The following is a 14,456-nucleotide window of genomic DNA, read 5'->3' as shown; positions in this document are numbered from 1 at the left end:
AGAACAACAGCTTTTTAAATTTCACAGGACATTGTGATACACAAATACTCCCATTCTTCTGGGAATCACTGGATCCAGAGATAGGTGAAGCTCAGTGAACCACAAACAAACTTTTTTTTCTTTTTTTGATACGGGAAGGGGTGAAGTCTTTCAACCTGCATGCAAAATTTAAGGGACTGTGCACAGCAAGGGGTACTACCTAAAAAAGTATTAAGAACTCTATGTATTAAGAATATCATTATTCCCACAGGAAAACATTTAAAAAATTAAATTTTCTTAAAACCTCAGTAGACTACAAGGTATCTTCACACACTGCTGAAATTCTAAATTTTATTATCTTCTAACAACAATACTGTATCTAACAATAGTATTTTTTTCTTTTTCTGGAAACCTTAACGTATATATTCTTTAGCTAACCTTCTGAAACTTTTTAACGACACTGTATATAACACATTTCATAACTAAGGTTATTAGGGAGTATGGCAGACATGGTGTAACTTCTAAATTCTAAATGTTTATATATTCTTTCTCCCGCTCTCCCCTTCTTCCTCTCTATAAATACATACATTGTACGAAAACATATATATATGTTTTACATTCTACAAAAAAGGGGAAATTACGGATTAAAGAAAAACAAAGTGGAAGGTCCTAACGATAGTAATGGCTTACTAAGAGATGCTATTTAATCATCTCAGAAAGTCTTTTAAGACAAGAATAAATTTTCATCTGCCAGAATGTTTTAGAATAGTATAGAAATACTGCCTTAAAGTACAGGAACAGATAAAATAAGAGCAAGAGTTTATGATCACATGCTGTTATATACAGCAGATAATACAGAATAAACTTTTCAGAAGACTACAAGGTAATTTAAATTCTCTTCCTGTGAAGATAACATGACACTGAAACCTGAAGATGTCAAGAATTTATAAACCAAATTCATGGTATTTTATTCACATATTATAGAGTTCACTCATTCTGGTCATATCTGCCTAGGAGTTTCACAACTACAACAGTATAATTTCACAATTCATCCCATGAGTATCCTTAGAATAAATATGCAGTTTTTTATATTTTAATCCATACTCATGTTCGCACACCCTGCAGTTTTAACTTATCTAAACAAATACTAAATATCAAAGCAAATTCCATAGTAATTCTACAAAACAAAATCTATCAGAACAACTTTCTGAACCACAAACAAAGCACTTCCTAGAAAAAGAAAGAGAAGACTAGTTCTAAACAGCCCACCTAGGGATAAACTAGATGTTACCAATGCTTCCTGCTGAGTTACTATAATCACAGTTCTTTGTGGCACAAATTTTTTAAGCAACCCTGGAAACAACTTCAAAGTTTTCTCGGAATCCCACAGTGATACGATTAAGATTTAAGTAAATTGCCCTCTTACAAGTTGTCAGGAACTAGCTGGCAAAGCATGCCTATCTGTAAAAGCAGGGAGAGAGACTGGGAAAGATGGATGGATGGATGGATGGATGGATGGATGGATGGATAGGTTGGAGAGAGGGAGGAAAAAAGTAGGAAGGAAAGAAAGTTAAACCACTATAGATGAAGACATACTTATGAAGATAGATCTTTACTTATGTATCTGTATCTATATACATACGTTATACATATGTGGATGTATGTATAATCACACTGTATGTTCTTACCTCATTAAATGCTTTGGAAAAACTGATTACACAATTGAGTACAAAATATATGATCTCCAAGTAAAGATTTCATTATTAAATAAAGCTTTAGAGATTTAAAAATTAGAATTACCACTAGTTGCTAATTTGAAAAAAAAAAAAAACACTGCTAATCTTTCATATTCTGTATCTTCCACGCTATTACTGATTTTATTTAAAAGTATGAACTGTACACATATCACAATGGACAACTTAAATGTTGCTGTTTCCCACCTTCTACCCTCAGACGACTTCTTATTCTGGGTTTTTATACTCTAATCTTCTCACATAGCCTCAATAATCACCTTTAAGAAGAAAACTCCCACTCTTATTTTTATGACTATCACACTACTCCTGAATCTAGACTCCTACTTGAAGCTGCCTACTGGCTATCTCCACCAACATATCATTGATTTTCTTCACGAATTAAAGACATAATCACATATTTCTTTTCCTTAAAGTAAAAGCTATAATATTAATTAACTTCACTTTGGGCACTAGCTATAATAATTTTAAAATATACATAACTTCAACCTCTGTAAATTACATATAATCTATTAAGGGATCTTGATATTTAATGGAATCTTGAGAAAAATTTGTGGTAAGTAAAAAATACTTTTTCGAAGCAAATAGACTATTAACTTTTGCACAATTTCAGATAAACACAGACCAGACTTGGTATCATTTTTAAATAAGATACACTATAAAGCAACTTGTAAAAAGATAAAGCAAAAAGATTTGCTTCCCTATGTTTTAAGGTTAACTCCAATTTTTTTAATCTGTTTTTTAAAAAATAAGTCACTACCTTGTGGAAAATACTAAAAGACTAAAATTTAAGGTTTTTAATTAGATCCCAAACTAGGATTTGTGGTTGCTATACATACACACACACAACCCCTCTCCAAAAAAAAGAACTAGCAAGCTATTTCCAGGTATTAACTGCATCACCTAATAAACAACAGAACTAAATCAACACATATCACAAAGGGTTAGACTACTTAACAATCACATCAAGGTAAGGATCAATTTTTCTTCAGCAACCACGTGATTATCCTTATTAAAAAGTTACACTTAAAATTTTGATTAGGTTAAATCACTCCAATTAATATTCAGAACAGATCATAATGTATAACTACCTACAAATTTTCTGTGAATATCTAATGTTTATGGATAAAACACTAGTGCAATAGCTCACTTAAAAGAAATGAAAGCAAAATGCTTTAAAACAAAAAGTTCACTACCAAAAGTAAAAAGAGAACAGGAAATAAACTAGTAACTAAACTCCAAGTTATCACTTCACTTCCAGGAAACCTCTTTATGTCTTAAAAAGTTATAGCTCTTGATATCAATAGCACAATTTTACTTTGAAGTTACTGTATTTAAAGACATGTTTATCTTCAAAGAAATGTTTAACTAAAATCATTAAAAATAAGGCCTAGACTAATACAACAAGAGAAAAGAATTGAGCTCTCAACAACACACACATACATATAAATTGGACTATGACAAGGGCCGTTACAAATACGTGGAGAAAGAATGGACTACTGAATCCCTGGTGCCAGAGAAAGTAACTATTTGCCAGCCAAAAAAAAAAAGTGTTGGGCGGGGGGGGAGATAACAGAAATCCTATGGCAAGCAGCCTCTAATACGGACCTAAACACATTTCCATGTTTTACAAGGTGATGAAAGTATTAACACTAAGAAGCTCTAAAGTTAAAATATCTACTGTAGTCCTTAGAGCAAGCACTAAAAAAAACAAAAACAAAAAAATACTGGAAATAAAATATAAAAAATACAAAAAATAAAAATAAATGTTTTCTTCCAGTTTCCAGTTATTAGGGAGTATAGCAGGCATGGTATAAGGAGCTCAGAAGTCATCACTGAGTCCTAACATCAAGTAAAAAGCTGAGGAAGCTGGAAACTCAACAACTCATCTTAGATCCATAAGAGAAGCAAGGTCACCCTGCAAACTACGGCCCCAAAACTGAAGAGACAATAGGCAGATAAAGAGAATCACAATTTACCAGAGCAGAAACCAGGTGAAACCTCAAAGAGAATAAGAGCCACGATAGGAAAACCTAAACTGACAAACAGTAGGAGGCTCAGTGGGACAAGTCTGAGAGTGAAAAACTTCCAGAGGACCCAATCATAGGGGGACCCTCACACCCTTGTGAGTTTTACCCCTGGGAGCTTAACTAAGGTCCCACCGTAAGTAACAGGGGAAAAGCCCCTTGTGCTTCCAAGTAGGGGGAGATGAAAAGGAACCATTCTGAAATAAGCCACAGCACTCAGTTCTTAACAAGGCCTGCCTTTGGTAGAAGCTAGTTAACCAGAGCCTAACCTACTAGGGTAGGATGAGAGCCTAACTGACTTGGGGAAGAGAAATACCCAACTCCAGCCAGCTTAGAATTCCACACAGGAAGAAGCGAACTAACCAACTACAGCACGTTCTAACCATCCTGGCCCCACCTAAGAGGAAAAGAAAAGCTGAGAAATACTTGTGAAGTTCAGTCTAGAGACAGAGGCTCACAGAAAGACTGAGGTCTCACCACAGTCCTACAGAACAGTTTCCTTCCCCCCACACTTCACCACCACACTACTAAAGGCCTATTCCAGCAATTTCTCTTACCTGGTGTGTTATGTCCAGCTATCAAGAAAAAAATTACAAGGCACATCGAAATGCAAAAAACACAATTTGAAGAGACAGAGCAAGCATCATAACTAGATACAGAAGAGATGTTGGAATTACCAGACCAGGAATTTAAAATTAAACAATGACTAATATGCTAAGGACTCTAATGGATTAAGTAGATAGCATGTAGGAACAGATGAGCAACGTAAGCAGAGAGATAAAATTCCCAAGAAACACAAAGAAAAGGAACTATAGCAGAAATGAAGAATGCCTTTGACGTAATCACTAGTAGACCAGACACAGCTGAGGAAAATAATCTCTGAGCTAGAGGATGTATCACTAGGAATCCTTGAAAACTGTAAAACACAAAGAACAGAGACTGAAAAAAAAGTACAGAACATCCAATGCCTGTGCAACAACTACAAAAGGTGCAACAGACACATAATGGGAAGAGCTGAGGGAGAAGAAAGAGGGAACTGAACAGAAGAAATACTCAAAGCAATCACAACTGAGAATTTTCCTAAATTAATGTCAGGCCCCAAACCACAAATCAAGAAAGTTCGGAAAACACCAAGCAGGATAAATGCCAAAAACAAAAACAAAAAGCGACACCTAGGAATATCTTATTAAAACTACAGAAGATCAAACATAAAGTAAAACACTGAAAGAAGCCGGAGGAAAAAAAACCACCTTACCTATAGAGGAACAAAGGTAATTGCATCCAACTTCTCCTGAGAAACCATGCAAACAAGAAAGTGGAGTGAAATATTTAGTGTTGAGAGGGGGAAAAACAAAACAAAACAAAACACACACACACACACACACACACACACCAACCAAGAAATCCATACCCTGAGAAATTATCCTTCAGAAGTGAAGGACAGACAAAGATTTCACCAGACAAAAATTGAGAATATCTGTTGCCCATGGACCTGCTCTGCAAGAAATGTTAAATGTTCTCTAAAGAGAAAGAAAACACTACAGATCAGAAACTCGTCTACATAAGCAAAGGTGGAACATTAAAGAAAAAACAAACGAAGGTAAAATAAAAAATTTTGTTTTTCTTATTCTTAATTGCTGGAACTGATAACAGTTCCTTCAAAATAATAAAATAACAATGTAGTAAAAACAACAATGTAATTGTGTGTGCTTATGTATTTATATGGTGTGTGTGTGTGATGCATGCTTACAAATAAGTGAATGACAGCAATGATATAAGGGACAGGAAGAAGGAATTAGGAAGATATTGTTATTGTAAGGTACACTATCTATGAAGGATTACAGCGTTATTTGAAAGTAGGATTAGTTGTAAATGCATATTACAAAACTAGGGAAACCACTAAAAAAAGTTAAAAACAAAAAAGGATAACTGATATACTAAGAAAGGAGAGAAAACAGAACCACATAAAATATTCAGTTAAGGGGCGCCTGGGTGGCTCAGTCGTTAAGCATCTGCCTTCAGCTCAGGTCATGATGCCAGGGTCCTGGGATAGAACCCTACATGGGGCTCCAGCCCCGCATTGAGCTCCCTACTCAGTGGGAAGCCTGCTTCTCCCTCTCCACTCCCCCTGCTTGTGTTCCCTCTATCGCTGTCTCTGTCAAATAAATAAATAAAATCTTTAAAATATACATATATATTCAGTTAAAACCACAAAAAGCAGAATAAAAGTAGAAGACAGAAAATCAAAACAAAGAACAAGGGAACAAAGAGAAAACTGTAATGAATGTAGTAAATATTAATCCAAGTATATCAATAATCACTTTGAATGTCAATAGTCTAACTATACCAATTAAAACACAGAGATTGTCAGAGTTGATCAAAAACATGACCCAACTATATGTTGTCTACATGAAATCACTATAAAGACATCTGCAGATTAAAATAAAAAAGCACATGAAGAAATGCTCTATAACATATACCATCAAGGAAATATAAATTAGAACAATGAGATCTTACCACACACCTATTGGAATGGCCAGAATACAGAACACTGACAACACTTAAATGCTGGCAAGGATGTGGAGCCACAGGAATTCTCATTCATTGCTGGAGAGTATGCAAACTGGTACAGCCACCTTGGATAACTGTTTGGTGGTTTCTTATAAAATTAAACATACTCTTAACATATGATACAGCAATCATACCCCTTGGTAATTACCCAAAGGGTCTGAAAACTTATATCCACACAAAAACCTGTGCATGGAAACCTGGGAGCAGCCAAGATGTCCTTCCGTAGGGCAGAAGACAGCTTGTGGTGCATCCAGACAGTGGAATATTATTCAACACTAAAAAGAAATGACCTACCAAGCCATGTACAGGCATGGACAAACCTTAAAGGCATATTACTAAGTAAAAGAAGCCAATACGAAAAGCTTAGATACTGTATGATTTTAACTATATGACAATCTGAAAAAGGTAAAACTATAAGAGAGTAAAAAGATAAGCAGTTACCAGGGGTTGGGGGAAGGTGGGATGAATACCCAAGCACAGAGGATTCTTAGGACAGTGAAATTACTCTGCATGATACTGTAATGGTCAATACATGTCAATGTAAAAACCAGTGACTATGAATAAGGGCCATAGTCTAGCTGACAATAATGTCAATTTCCTGGTTTTATGTTATACTACAGTTACATAAGATGCTATCATTGGGGGACAACTAGGTTAAGGTTTCAAGTGACTCTGTGTACTATTTGTGCAATTTTCCATGATTCTATAATCACATCAAAGTTAAAAGCAAAAAAATAATAATAATAAAACAGACCACACAGTGACAAACATGATAAAAATAACATAAAATAACATGGCAGAACTAAACCAAATATATCAGTTGTATAAATAAATGTATATGGACTGAACTTATATATCAAAATAAAACGATTTTTTCAGATTGGCTCTTCGAATATAACCCAAGTTCATGTGGCCATGTGAGAGAGACACATCAAGTGTTTCAGGAAGATAAAGACATACTAGGCAAATGCAAGCAAGAAGAAAGATAACTAAAATTTTGGAACTCAAGCCAAAATGCATTAGGTAAAATAAAAAATGTACTTTTAATGCCAGAAATTACACCTCAAATTAAAGATATAACCTAAAACCATATCCAATAGCATAGATTTTATGGCTATCTGCCAACCTTTGAACTCCTAATAAAAGACAAGGCACTTTTTTTCAAAAGTTCAAAAAAAGGCACAAAAATTGAGCATAAATTCGGCCACAAGGAAAACCTTATTAAGTTTCTTACAGAGAAAACACTATGAACAACATTCTCAGATAAAAATGCAATATAACTGGAAATTAATAACAAAAGGGCCATTTCATCTTCTTAAACTCTCTACTAAATAATTCTTATATTAAAAGAGAAACACAAACTAAAATTGCAGAATTTCTAGAAAATGATGATAATGAAAGTACTACATGTCAGAACCTATGGGATATATAAATAAAGCACTTACCAAAAGAAAATTCTAAGCAACAAATGAAAAGGTTTCTAAGAAAAGCAAATTAATCAAAAGAAAGTAGAAGGGGAAAAAAAATAAAAAGAATTAGGAAATGAAAAAACAGAAGTAATAAATAAGATGATTTGTTGAAAAAAAATCAACAAAATCACTAGCTAACTTAATAAAAAAAAGGAAATGGCACAATCACACAAAATAAATAACAAATTGAAAAATAACCACTGAAAACATAAAATTCAATCAAATCATAAGACCACTGTACAACTTCAAGTAAATATAAAAATCTTTATAAATACTTTCTTGAAAAATAGAACTTTCTAGCTATTAGAGAAAGTTACTGAACCTCTTTATTGAGTGAACTCCAAGTTGAAGCAGATCAATTCCACAGATGAAACTGATAACTTCTTCTAAGAACTACCACCCCCAGAAGAGTCACCACGCCCACGTTTTACAGAGAAATGGGCCAAATACTCAAAGGCCCAAAAATTCATGGCTATTTAAACTACTCCAGAGCAAGAAAAAAAGAAAAAACTTCTGAACTATTTTATGAAGTAAATGACACTCAAACCTGATAAAGAATACACAAAGACACACAAATACACGATGACTAGCCAATCAAAAAATAATGGTATCATGATCAACTCAGGTTCATTCCAGCAAAGCAAAGACTGTGGAATGTCAAGAAATCCATTCAGCTCATTCCCTCAAAATCATAGGTTTATTGAAAAGATCACATACTCGAACTTGGAACTACTTAGAACTATGGACCTCCTGATGGCCTCAGCATCATCTATGAAGTATATGCTTACCAAATGTGTTCAATCTTAATATAATCAAGTCTTCAGACTGAACTTCAGTTTACAGGAAATACACAAGTGAACCAAACAATTCCATGAGGAAAAAATTCAGACAAAACCAGAAAAGTTTTACATACAACACAACTGGCCTGGTCACATCAATAAATCAATGCCATGTGGGGAAAGTGGGGAAATTAAGCTAGATTAAAAGAAAATAAGGAAACATAACACCATACTAAAGTATGGTTCAAAAAAACAGCGATAAAAGCATTTAGGGACACTGTGGACTAGATGGTATTAGGGAATGACTGTTAATTTTCTTAACGTGTGATAAGAGTGTTGTAATTACACAGAAAAATATCCTTATATTAAAATATGCATGCTGATGTATTTAGAAGTGTCACGATGTTTACGATGGTTCACACACCACACACACAACCACACATACATATAATCATACAAATAAGTAAAAATAGCAAAATGCTAACAACTGTTGACTCTAGGTGATTACACAGGTGTTCAATTTCAACATTTTCTGCTGAAAAGTAGGCAAATAATTTCGAAATGCTCTTATTACTCTTGTATAGTGCTAAAATGTGCTAAAATAAATCAGAGCAAACTGGTTTAAAGCATCTTTAAAGTTTCACGTATGAGTTACATATTTTGAAATCGTATTTCTAAAACAAGTGTTCACATTTTTAAATGAATCACAAAGTTAACAATCAGCAGAATAACTCTCTCATGCCTTACGGGCAAAAACCAATAATAACAGTTAATAGGTAACATTTAGTATGTGTCAGGCACTGTTCTAAGCACTTTTACATACATTAATTCTTTTAATTGTCTGAACAGCCATGTGACTAGATTATCACTGTCTCCATTTTCAGGTAAGGAATAAGCCATATAACAGTAAGTGACAGAGCCAGCTGCCCCAGCCAGAAAACACAGGCCCAGAATCCACACTCTGAACTCTGAACATGCTGAACTTTCAGGTGGGATAACCTATGTTTCTGGCAATACTGATTTGATGATGCTGGAGTAATAATATCCCTTGATTTTGGTAATATTAGTGATCCAATCATATTATGATACAAGCAAAGAACCAGAAGTTTAGACACCAAAAATTTAGGCACCATTACATTACTTAAACAAGAAGGCATTAAAAGTGGCTTCAGGCAGTTAAAGTAAACATTTGGTTATCTGATAAGATCTATCTATACTCTTACTGTGGGCTCAGTGATTATAATAAATATCTTCATAAATTGGATGATGACCCAATCTTGATTAATACATGACCCTTGATTAAAACATGACCCCATCTTGACTCTCTGGGATAAAGATGGAATCAAAGCAATTCCCAGCAATGAAAATAATTATTTACAAGATGGTAAAAATTCTTTTATTCAAAAGCTTTACCTTCAACTGCCTACCTGACTGAATAATTTACATAATAGTTTGTAGCATTTTATAGAAATCTTATTATGTCACCAGACATTTTCAAGTTTATATAAATGAAAGTATTTTTTTAAATGAGAAGATACCTTAAAAATAAAAATTGATTTAACAGAGGTCACTCAAAGAGCTTGATGGAATTACAGATGTAGATGATAAGAGAAAACTACCATCAATTTTCTCAGGTGTGATAGTGGTATTGTGGTTATGGAAAAGATCTTTAATTAGATTTGTGTATGCCGTGTCTCACGCACATTCGAGAACTCTAATTTTTTAGTAAACAAAGACCAAAGGGTATTATTGTTCTATAAAGTCAATCTTTATATTTTTACAGGCTTAATAAACATAAATAATAATAGTATTAATTTAAATTAAATTTTCTATCAAATATTTGCAAGACTAAAAACATGTGAAAATATTTTTCATTCCTGGACTACAATAAATAGTATGTTAAAAAATTTTTATTTGGTGTGGAGGACAGTAAATCAGTTCTATTTAATATATAGAGATAAAAATTTTTACCTGCTTTTTCTTTCAATTAGAATGGCCACATAAGATGCTGGCAAAGCGGCACCAAAGCCAGGACTCCAAGAGTAGAATTTTCCAAGTATCTTCCTGAAATTCAAATTTGGAATGTTTGTATGAAATTTCTATTTGGTTATTTCTGTTATTACGAATAAAATTCCCCTTCTCAGTCCACCCTCTACCTAATGTCCCACAGCACCTCAAATTCAACCATAACCAAACTCATTAGTTCTCTTCCCTATCCCCATGAATTTGCTCTCTATTTTCCTAGGAGAATGGGATCAACATCTACCTACCCACTCACGTGTGACGCTTTGAGACATCCTCAGCTTCTCCTTTTCCCCCACACATTAAATCATTTAATTTTTCCATACACAATTTATCTCTCAAATTCCTCTCCAACCTGCCACCCCTGCCTCAGTTAAGTCTCTCACCATCTCCTATTCTGATTACAACAGCAAACTAATAGGTATCTCTCCTTCCAATAGTTTAGTCAGTCATATTCATTCACACATTCCCTGGATCTAACATTACTCACTATGCAAATCTTCTATGTTCTCAGTTGCCTTATCTATCAAATGGGAACAATAATACTACCTATCTTATACAGTTATTATGAGAACTACATGAGATATTTCCTAGCACCATGCATGGCACATAGAAAGTGTGAGGAAAATGTTAGCTGTTATGATTATTATTCTACTACTATTTTTTAACACATGATAAATATTCAACAAATGTCTCCCCTTCCTTGCTTCTACGCCCTTGATACTTTTCCTTACAGTACTTATAAAAGTAGTTTATATTTTTTAGTTTTGTGTGTGTGTGTATACATATTTTATTTAATTTTTCACTTACTAAAATGTCCCTTCAAAATAAGAACCTACATAGTGTCTCACACACTATAAGTGGCCATTAGCTGCTTGGGTTTTTAAAGAGACCAAAAAAAGATATTTGGAAACATTAGAAAGATTTTTTTTTCCCTTTCAAAGACCATATGTTCCTAAGAAACGGAGAAGCAGCACATAAAATTTTCGAGAAATGATCTGAACAAAGTTGGCCAATTACTAAATAACACATTATAAGAAAAATATCTGTACATACACATAAGGATTAAGAATCACTGATGAGATGATATTTTTAACTAAAGCTTAGCTTTAGAAGAATTAGAAAACCAACAGAGCATATATAACATGGGCATTTCTAAAACGAACATCAGAAACCTTCGGCCTGAGAAAACCAGAAGTGATTCTCCCTCCAACATAAAATCTTTGACGGCCTTAAGAAGTTACTGAATGCAAAAATTAAAGAAAAATAACTCAAGGAGTCAGTTATAGGAGAAACACAGATGTTATTTTAAGTACTGTAACTGTAAACCCAATAAGTATCCTGCATTTCCACAAGTTAACCACACAGACTCACAGAACAAATATTCAACAATAGCAATTTATGATTATCGCAATATTTTAAAATCTAATTATCTTATACCTTTATTTTTAGTGTGTGAGCAAGTATTAGAAACTTTCCAGAGAACATATGATAGTTTCTTACACATACTTTCAAGTCAAGTTAAAAGCATAATTTTCTCAGTAGTATAAACCTTATCAATTATTTTCTATATAATTTAAAAGTTTATAAATATTAATGTATTGTGGGAAAAAATCTGTAAAAGCCATATGAAAATTATCTTTTTAATTGTAGTTAATGTATACCTATAGGACTACTCTGAGCAACACTAGTATGAGAAAAATATAAATTTAGTATTTTAATTTGACAGTTTTAAGAAAAACACTAGTTTGGATTTTCAACAATCACTAGGGAAAAAGATAAGAAGTAAATACATAATAAACATGTTAGGTATATCACAGCACTAAAAACTGAATTCCAACTGTATCTAAATTATAGGAAGCATGTGACACAGGTAATCATAAGACTTAATCAGGACCAAAGTTTCATCAATAGGATATACCAGAAGTTAATTTACTGTTTTACATATAAACACGAGCATTTTATAGTCCTTTTGAAGTCTATTCACTGCATGTGGACCTCACCTGTATCATGGATGGGTGTTTTGAATTCCTGATCCATGAAATTGAAAAGCTAGGAAATCTTAATCAACAACTTGGAAATATAGTAGGCCTCAGAAAATGCATGATACACCAAAATACTTTTGCTATATAATCCCTGCAATAACTTAAAGTTTATATTACATCTTTAGGCCAAGAGGCCCACAACTCCTCATTTAACAAGCTTTCTTTGAAATAAATAAATGTCTTTGATGGAGAAAAAAATACACAAGCAGTGACCTGCACAACATTTATAAAAATATCCGTTTATTTCAGTTTCAACAAAGGAAGCTGTATTAATCTCCAGTTGTGATTATGAGTACCAACCTTAAAATGCAAAAGAAAGCCATATACAAGGCCCCATTAGCAGTCAGAAATGAAGCAGATTGTAGGATCTCAGGGAGTAGTTTGTGTAAATAATAGTCTAATTTTCGTTTCCGGAGAATTGCTGCAATCTGGAAAGAGAAAGCTTTTTTGTTTAATTCAACCAATTTTTCCCATTTAAATTAGCGTGAAAGGTACTGAATAACAGCATATATTTTAAAAGTTAAAACTGGTATTTTACTGGTTCCTCTATAAAAATATAATTTCTGGGACAGAAGACACTTTAAATTATTGAAGATATAATGGGTAAATTATACACCAAGAAATTACAACATGGGTCATGAAGAATAACTTCCAAATGTTGTGGTAAATATTTGTCATGCCTTGAAAACAGTTTTAAACCAAGTAATGGCATACATTTTTAAATGGAAAAAAAAAAAAGCACAACTCAAATATAAAATGAATGCCAAAACAAAACTATTTTACAGATATTATCAGCCTGGATATTAGAGAACCTCAGTGATAGAAACTGAAGAAATTCATTCAGCTATTCAAACATGACTACTGTGTGACAAAATCATGCTATGAATACAAAAAGTAAAAAATAAAATTAATGATTTCTGGCCCACTGGAGCCCATAAAAAAAAAAAAAGGCCTGAAAAACAAAGATTGAGAATCTAGTCTACTCTAAGGTTGGTACCACAATGTTACCAAAACACGGAAACAGAAACAAGTTCCTATACAGAGGATGCCTACAGAATCCTGTACAGAAGTTTATCACAAAAATATTTCATAAAGATATCATCCAATGAGTCTTCATGACTTATCTTTTAAATTTAGATTGAAAATGTATTTGTTTTTAGTGTTTTTTATGTGTGAACTCCAAATTTAAAAGAAAGGTTTCAAGACTAAAACAAAAATAGCTCTGAAATAATTTAGCAATGATATTTAAAAATCAAGACAAGATCTAAGTATTTATCGAGTACACTATTAGTGTTATAGGATATAAACAGAATATGGATTATAACATGGTATGATAAGATATGGATAAAGATATTCAAGAATGATTAAGTGTTAATAATATAATACAAAATGCCTTGGAAGTTTATCAAAGAGTGAGTTTAATACAGGGGCAGGCACAGTTTCACTGCAAAAGGGATACGAGCTATATTTGGAAAAATAGAATTTTCACAGGCCACAAGGAAAAAATATTTTTCCATTATGATAAACAATGTATCAAAGGAACAAAAGTTAAAACCACATAATTAGGGAATAAGGTAGGAGGTGTAAGAAAGGGCAAGACTGACTTGAAAGAAGACTAGAGAACGTTCTATTCACTCCCACATATCATTTTTCCTAAGATCCATGATCAAGAAATCTAATGGCCGGGGCACCTGGGTGGCACAGCGGTTAAGCGTCTGCCTTCGGCTCAGGGCGTGATCCTGGCGTTATGGGATCGAGCCCCACATCAGGCTCCTCTGCTGTGAGCCTGCTTCTTCCTCTCCCACTCCCCCTG

General features: G+C 33.5%; 1 protein-coding gene across 2 annotated transcripts in view; it reads right to left on the bottom strand.

Annotated features, from left to right (window-relative positions):
- TMEM135 (transmembrane protein 135) overlaps positions 1-14,456 on the bottom strand; it is a 251,792-nt gene that overhangs the window by 210,124 nt on the left and 27,212 nt on the right. The window contains exons 2-4 of one of the 2 annotated variants that reach the window (XM_040630949.1): positions 12,944-13,071; positions 10,548-10,640; positions 5,013-5,048 (exon numbers count right to left, since the gene is read on the bottom strand). In XM_040630949.1, coding sequence (XP_040486883.1) covers positions 5,013-5,048; positions 10,548-10,640; positions 12,944-13,071 — 257 coding nt within the window. The remainder of the gene's footprint in view (positions 1-5,012; positions 5,049-10,547; positions 10,641-12,943; positions 13,072-14,456) is intronic. The other variant, XM_008704430.2, reaches the window with a different exon arrangement.

The sequence above is a fragment of the Ursus maritimus genome, unplaced genomic scaffold, assembly GCF_017311325.1.
Source record: "Ursus maritimus isolate PB19 unplaced genomic scaffold, ASM1731132v1 scaffold_16, whole genome shotgun sequence".
In the NCBI taxonomy this organism is placed as follows: domain Eukaryota; kingdom Metazoa; phylum Chordata; class Mammalia; order Carnivora; family Ursidae; genus Ursus; species Ursus maritimus.
The sequence above is the reverse complement of the archived record's forward strand: the minus strand, read 5'-3'. Positions and strand labels throughout refer to the sequence as shown.